The 7,893-nt window shown below is 43.3% G+C and overlaps 1 protein-coding gene across 2 annotated transcripts; it reads left to right on the plus strand.

The window, feature by feature from the left end:
• The first annotated feature begins 4,161 nt into the window (after window positions 1–4,161).
• On the plus strand, window positions 4,162–6,358 carry LOC147614075 (E3 ubiquitin-protein ligase RING1-like). 2 transcript variants are annotated; one of them, XM_086780616.1, is made up of 2 exons: window positions 4,162–5,548; window positions 5,727–6,358. In XM_086780616.1, the coding sequence occupies exon 1, from the start codon at window positions 4,224–4,226 to the stop codon at window positions 5,499–5,501; it is 1,278 nt and encodes a 425-aa protein (XP_086636742.1). In that variant the 5' UTR covers window positions 4,162–4,223; the 3' UTR covers window positions 5,502–5,548; window positions 5,727–6,358. The 2 variants fall into 2 exon arrangements, with proteins under 2 accessions (XP_086636742.1, XP_086636743.1); XM_086780617.1 differs by having other exon boundaries at window positions 5,739–6,358.
• The last annotated feature ends 1,535 nt before the right edge of the window (window positions 6,359–7,893 follow it).

Raw genomic sequence — 7,893 nt, forward strand, 5'->3', positions numbered from 1 at the left:
GCAAGGATGATATCCTGAGAAGATGTGTGCAAGAAGATGAATTTGTCATGATATTAGAAGAAGCACACTCAGGAATAGCCAAAGAACATTTCGCTGGAGAAGCTACAGCTCACAAAGTGCTTCAAGTGGGACTATGGTGGCCTACGTTATTAAGGGATGCCATAGAGTTTGTGAAAAGATACGAGGAATGTCAAAGATTTGCTGTTATACGGTAATGCCAATTTTTAGTTCCAAGGTTGTGAATTGCAGTACAGGAAAGGCTTACTGAAAATGCATGTAAGGTTCCCCCCTTCCACAAATAGGGGAAACACTTAAGATAGTCCACTAAGTCTTATCTTAGAGAAAATTTCCTACTCATCGACACCTTGACCATACAGAGATTCAAGGATATGATTCATAGGTAAGACCTAGTTCTATCCCGCAGGGGGAGCGTGGTCTTCTAAAATCAAATCACCCATAGGGTAATTGATCACATAAATTTGGGCAACTACAAGACTTGATTTCTAGAGGCAACGCTTTTTTCCTCATCCATGCAAGGCACAGCCGCTGGCCTAGTCTTCTAGAATAGAGTTGCCCGAGAACCTATTTATCTAGCGTAGGGCTTTCACTTAATCTGTTGGAAAGCTACCCGACTAATCGGGTCCACCCGTCCGTAGGATGGTGCCGTCGGGGCATTCCATCCTCCCACTTTCCACCCTACTCACGCGTCAATTTGTTTTCTAATTAATCCTACCACATTGTTTGACATATATAAACATGTTCCTTAATTAAGGCCCTTTTCACAAGGTTTGTTAAAACAGCCTTTTTACACAATACAATCATGCCAAAGGCAAGATATAAAAAAAAAGTTCATACATAAATCAATTCCATACAAGCCAAACCGGCTCTCTTAATCTTTTCCTTTATATCGCCGATGATCTAGAATTCGGCCTTCCAGCCTCTACATGTTGGGCAAAACCCTACGAGACCATACACCTCATTGGCGAGGACTCAAGCCGGCCTGTCGCCCTCTCAGGCTCCATCGCTCGATCCTCCCGCCCCTCAGAGGGATGTCTGCGTACTAGGGTGGGCTAATTCACCGCACTAGCCTGGGTCCTCAGAGTAGGCAGCATCATAATCACTTGCCTCAATTGGCAAACCTCATTCTCCCAATGGTATGAGGGATACCATGGGCCAACTCCGGGCCTTACTAACGTCTCCGCCGTCCGGCTATACAAGCACAAGAACGGGGCAGCGTCAAGGCAGGGAGAAGTTGTACCCGTACCTTAATTTAACCAAGATAACAATCCATTTACTCACTAAACCATAGGACTAGAATCCATGTTACCTTCTTAAGAAAACAATCCTTTTCTCACACAGATTTTAGCATTTCAACTTGAGATTGTGATAAGACATTCTTTATTAAGGCATATGCTGTTGTTTAAAGGAATACAAACTTTAAATGGTAAATCAATCAAATAGATCACTGTAACAATCAATAGAGAAGCCAGGGCCATACCTCAACCCCTAAGAATGATATATAATTGAAAAACAAAATATGTATATACCTTATAGAAATTTGTCGTTTATCGTTGTCTTTGCTCGTATTAACAAGAGCTTTAGAACTTGACATATGAGAATAGAGTCTTCTAATACCTTGTCTTTTGATAGAAATCATCCAATAATCTCCAAGCTTTATCTTCTCTTACTCATATTGTGACTCTTCTCTCTTTCTAAGGTCTATGGCAAAATAGCCTTCTCTTACAGGACTACGGTCTACTATTCTTTCTCTACAAGAAAAGCTATGGAGTTTTGGTCTCTTCCTTTGAAAGACCATAGAAATCTAAGCTTCTTTTCTAAGATATTAGATAAGAATGAAGGGATATATACATCTCAAACTCTAGGATTACCTTGAGATTACTTGCTGCCTTCTCACAGTTTTCTCTGTGTAGAGGCCCTGACAGAAATAGCAAATTGTTTCGGCCATAACTCTCTGATAAAAACTCAGAATATGGTCATATAACCAGTCAAAAGAACGGGAAGGCATCTGGTCTACAAGCCAACGCGAGCAGAATAGGCAAAAACGTTTGTATATAGCCACAAACGCGCCATCTTTAGAAACGCATTGTTTTTCCACATTTCTAGTATGCATGGACTCTAAATGTGTAAAAGTACTCTAAATATAACTTCTTATCACCTAAATTCGAAATTCTATTTTTGGGGATACTTATCTCTTAATAGAACTATTCTTATGTTCTTATTTCTTTTGAGTTTTTGGAGCTAATATTTTTATTCTAACACTTTTCTAATGTTTCTAGCCTTATTGTCTCACTCTTCTCTAAATACACTCTCTTTCCTTATTGAAATCTATATTAAAAGAGACACATACATACATGGCTTGGGAGGGACATTACAATGCATTAGCCGAGAGATTGGTTGATTTGGAAAAACTTGATGAAACCAGGCTTATTGCATCACATGGGCTTATGGTTGAGAAATTGCAAAGAAAATGTTGGTTTGACCATAACTTGAAACACAAGGAACTAAAAATGGGAGACCTCGTCCTCCTTTATGGTGTTAGAAGCACCAAGAAAAAGAAACTCAAATACAAAGGGTTAGGACCCTTCAGAGTGTCCGAGATCACCCCTCAAGGGTCAATCCGAATTGAAACAATTGAGTGAATAGAAATGGAAGGATGCATCAATGGGAGTAAACTTAAAAAGTATTATGGACCCGTGACCCAAGAAATGCTAGCACAAGAGCATCTTTCGAAAAAGAAGAAGGAGCTAACCAAAGAAAACATCAGAAAAAGCTCTAGAAGAAGCCAAGGCAAAGCAGAGACTCCAGGGAAGACCTGGACATTGAGCCTGCATGTCTCAATGTAAGAGTCTCTGCATGTCTTAGTGTAAGAGTCTCTACAAAAAAGAGTCACACTAAAAGCATTGCATTAATTGATACGGGATCATCTCCTATGAAACATGGGTAGCTCCAGGCAAACCTCACCTTGAGGCCTCTAATGCACAAGTTTGCATTGTGCATTTGTCAAAACTACAAAAACTGTGGGAGTTTTGAATGTTAATATTTCTATAAAAAATAATCACTTGGTGGGAAAGGTATTTGTCATGCCTATAGGATCCATGGAGGAAGAGATGATTCTTGGAAGATCCTAGATTTATGCCAGTAATTGTCACATCCAATGGTAAGAACGGGCAACACAACTCAATGATGGCAAGGACACCATCACTGTGCCATTATGGAGGCCATTAAACAAAGGAAAACAGGCAATGACATGTGACATGGAGCCGACAGTACCAAAGAAAATAGAGGCCATAACAGAGAGAGTGTCCAAGTCACAAACTCATCTCCATATAAGAAAACCACAAGCAAAGCAACAAAAGTACCCAGTATGTCAACAGTGGATACCCAAAACCTAAAGGCACTATGATACAGACAAGACCTCAGGGATTAAATTGATTAATACTTCATAATTTTAATAGCTAAGTTCCTTAGGCGGTGTGTGTAACCTATGTTAGCATTGGGTTAGCTTCAATTTTTCATTAACAATGTTATTGTAACCATCTGCCATACTCTTAAGGCTTTTACAGAGCCACTCCCCACCCATTACAATAGATAATGTAGAATTCCCGCCTACTTGTTGGATCTCCAACTTTTTCACTATATCTTTAAATCCATGCTTTCCTGCAACTTTTCAATGCAATGCTATGGAGCGATCAAATTCTTGGTGTCAAGATGCTTAGCATGTGTGCAAGGCCTTAGAGACTTTGGCCCGAGCTTGATTTTTGACAAGCACCCTTGCCCTTCAAAATTAATGGGTTTAATGAAATATAACAAGATTTTTTTGGGGTATTTAGGTGTAAGTTTTGACCAGCATTCTAAAAATTTACAAATATTTTACGGCCAAAATGCTAAAAAACTAGTGTGATGCCATCAAAAAGCAATAAAACAGGTGTGATGCCATCAGAAAGCCTTTTTCAAGATTGGCTGGGAGATACCTCAACCTTTGAGACGAGCATAGTGGGTGTAGAGTCTCTTTTAGAGGTGTGTATAGTTTTTGCAATCAAGTGACACAGAGTTTCTATCAGCGTTTTCTATGCTTGCTTGTTTGTTGAATTTTTAAAAAAAAATTAGGTTTGGCTTATTATTATTCTCTTGCTCTCTCAGTAGTAGCAGCAGTTGTGTCATTTCTCAGAAAGCAAGGACTTTTGGCCCCAAGCGCAGCAGACATGGCATCCTCGGGTGGGCAAGTGTTTTATTGTTATCGATGCGACGGGAACGTGCGGCCGACGGGCGCAGGAGAGTTGGTGTGCCCGAATTGCGGCGAAGGGTTTCTGGAGGAGGTGGAGAGTCCGACGCCCACGCCCGATCATCCCCCTGCTCCCATCGGGCCTTGGAGCTTCATGGATGGCAGTTTCGGTCCTTCTGCGGGGGAGGGCCCCCTTGGCTTCATGCGGGGGCTCGCCCAGAGCTCCAGAGCAGGCGCCCCGGCCAACAACCCTCCAGGGGTTTCTCCCGTCATGGAGGCGCTTGCTGCTTTCTTCCAGCACATGCAAACAGCTCAGCTCCAACAGGTTCCTGCTACTGCCGCACAAGGAGGAAGACCAAGAGTCGGCATCACTACCGGGGCCATAAACCCCATGCTTGTCCTTCAAGGGCAGAACATCCCTGTCGGGGGCAACTTTGAGATCTTCTTTGACAATGGCACTGGAGATGGGCCTCGTCGCCTCCCCGGTAACTTGGGAGACTATTACTGGGGACCAGGTCTAGATCAACTTATCCAGCAACTCGCTGAGAATGATCCCAATAGGTACGGTGCACCTCCTGCTTCTAAGTCTGCTGTTGAAGCCATGCCTACCATCAATATATCTGAGGAACAATTAGGTACAGATGCAGCCCACTGTGCTGTCTGCAAGGATGCATTTGAATTGGGTTCGGAGGCAAGACAGATGCCTTGCTCACATTTGTATCATTCAGATTGCATTCTACCTTGGCTGGCACAGCATAATTCTTGCCCAGTTTGTCGCCACGAGATGCCTACAGATGATCCTGAGTATGATCAGGGCCGGGCACCAGGACAAGGTTCGGCTGCTAGTTCAGGAAATGCTGGAACAAGCGGGTTTACATTTTGGGGTGTTCCAGGAGAATTCAATATGGGTCAGTTTCCTGGAGGGAGTGAACAGTGGGCGGAGGCAGGTGGGCAGCAGGTGCCTCAAAGTAGTGCTCCCACTGCAGGGACAACTGGTCGTCCACCTCAAGGAGGCAGGGCCCCTGGTGGCAGTCGTTTTTCAATTAGCTTGCCATGGTTAAGGAACGCCACAGTGGTATCTCAGTCTGCTGCAAATGCACAAGCAGGAAGTTCAAGCCAGGCTAACAGTGCTGAGACAGTCTCCAGTGGTCCAGCTGGAGAAGGCATTGACACTCCAGGTCAAACCTCTCGACCTCGGGGGACTAGTGATGATGGAGATAGAGTTATATCAGAAGCGCACCATGAAGATTTGGATTAGCAGCAGGTGCTATTGAACGGAAGCTTTTATAGTGATTCTCATAAAGTGTACGTATGCTCAATTGTGTTAAGTCTTCCATCTTCTTTCCCCTGTTGCTTTTTATGGAGTAACTTGCCAACACAAACAAAAAGAAAACCCGTTTTTTTCCCAGCTTGGTTTATTAACAGTTTCGGTCTTTTCTTCTGGCATGTAAAAAGTTTTTTTTTTTTTTTGGGTGATTGCAAGGTGCTGGAGCAGGTTCTTGGATATAGGAGTGAAGAGATTGTGCTCGTGTGGGTGCGTGCTCCTAAAGCAAGTTTTCTAGCTATCAGAACAACGTTATGGCTCTGATACAATTTTTCTCTACTCTGATTCTGCTCAGAGTCACTTGTGCAGTGATAATTGCATGCAACCTCTGCGTTTTGCGATGCAACTGTTCTAATGTAAGATCTGCTTGAAACATTATATCCATCTATGTTAAATATTGGCTCTTTAAGGGTAAGAGCTTCCTTTAAATGAACACACATGATGGGGTGATACCAAAAGGTCGAGGATCTCCTGCCTCAAGGGTTTTCCTTCAGGCAGCCCTGTTTACTTCCGTGAGTAGACCGCTGGCTATTTGATACATGGTTTCTTTGGGTTGTTTCACGTCTACTTGAACAGCCCTTTGAACATCGAACGGGTGGCAGTCTAAGGAGGTAATGTTAAACTCCCCTTATTTGTGTTATCACCATTGTTTAAGCATGGTCCGATGTTCTAGGTTTTTATTAGCTCTAGTGTAATGGGTCGTGTGTATCAGATTGAGGGTTTTCCGTTGTCCTGGAAGTTTATTGTGTCCTAAAGCAATACAGCTGCATTTTTAATTATTGCAGCAACTCTATGTTCATAGTAGATTTGAGGGTACAAGGAAAAATGGTACAGGGTAAAAATGGTGCAAATGAGTGTCTGCACATGGATGATGGTGTGGAAAGGCTCAATGTGTAAGGCCTGAAGCTAGTGAACAGTACTGTGGGTGGAAAGTAATCATTCCCATAGAAAAGTTTTGTGTAAGCACCTATTTATCAGCAGTTGGGAGATGTAGACGAAAAAAGCAAAATGTCCCTTGAATCTGCTGGAGCTTGGCGTTCTAGCAGTTCACCTTTACTGTGCTGCGAAACACTTTATAGCATAGACAACGTAACAGGTAGTAAGGGGTTGGACTTGATGCTTGCCAAGGCAAACATGCCCAAAGTAGGGTCTTCGTGCAATGTTGTGTTGTGAAAAACTCTTCATGCTTGATGGCAAGCGTGCTATTGGCAATGTGACACAGCTACAGATACTGGGGCACATCTCCCCAGAGCCAGGCAGCACCGAGGCACACCAGTCTGGGCAGCACACAGGTGAGCCAAGCAGGGCACATGCTGAGCATGGGCAGTCAGGCTGGGCCTGGGCCAGGTGGACATGATTAAAACGGGTGTGGACACCCTTGAGGACAGTCATGGGCACTTCTGTTAGTCATGTACATTTGATGCTTTTTTATCAAAGTCGTAAGTGTCCGGACCTATGTAAAGGAAAACCGGCCATCCAGCAGCATGGTTTGTATATAAAGAAGTGTACAGCTAGATTGACAAAACCATTTGCATTTTCTCAGCAATTAAAGCTTCCGGAGCATCTCTCTGTAGTTCAAGCTTTTTGACTTCTTCATTCTGAGCCATCATTTGTACTTGAATTTCAGTTGTATTGCGTTCTTCTTCTTGTTCATAATACATATAATTTAGCACTCACGTGTGTGCATTGTTCAGTTGTCTTACTTTCTTCTTGGGCATAATGCATATAATTTAGCACTCGTGTGGGCATTGTGTTAATTCTGCTGCACTCTTTTCTCTCTCTGGAAATCCTAGCATATAGGCAGAAATGCTCTTTGGTTGGTATTGGAGTCTGGTGAACTCGCAATTGTTTTTTCTTTTCTAGCATCCATGTGCTTTGACAGCTTGGATAGGGTAGAGTCCCTAACATCCTCTAGTGCATCCTGTCTAGTTTAGGAAAAGTCACTTCTTTTTAGTGTATTGTTGTGGGCCCTATCGTCATGCACCCATCCTTCCTCACCGCACCTTTTCTTGTTACTGGTTGTGGCTCTTCATCATTGATTCAAAGGCACTTATGGAAGTGCTAACTCGATGGAAGTTTTTTCTAGTATGGCGAGCGGCCATGGTAACCCGTCTCGATGGGGTGGTCGCGGTGTGGGGGAGTTTCAAGTTTGGGACTCAACAAGACAAGCCGGGCAATGATTGTGCTCACCTAGGCTTTGTACAGATTTCTAAGGGTAAGTAGGGGAGTGGCGGCATATCTGGAAGATTCTTCACAACCATCAGGTGAGTTGGCCAAAGAGTCTTCCCTTTCTTCAGCAACGGAGGTGATATCTTCAGAGATGGCA

Source organism: Cibotium barometz, chromosome 42 (assembly GCF_041138505.1).
Source record: "Cibotium barometz isolate CiBa-2024 chromosome 42, ASM4113850v1, whole genome shotgun sequence".
Classification (NCBI taxonomy): Eukaryota; Viridiplantae; Streptophyta; class Polypodiopsida; order Cyatheales; family Cibotiaceae; genus Cibotium; species Cibotium barometz.

Bases quoted from the DNA above. Each gene is read 5' to 3' on its own strand.
- LOC147614075 (XM_086780616.1), top strand. From the start codon at position 4,224: ATGGCATCCTCGGGTGGGCAAGTGTTTTATTGTTATCGATGCGACGGG.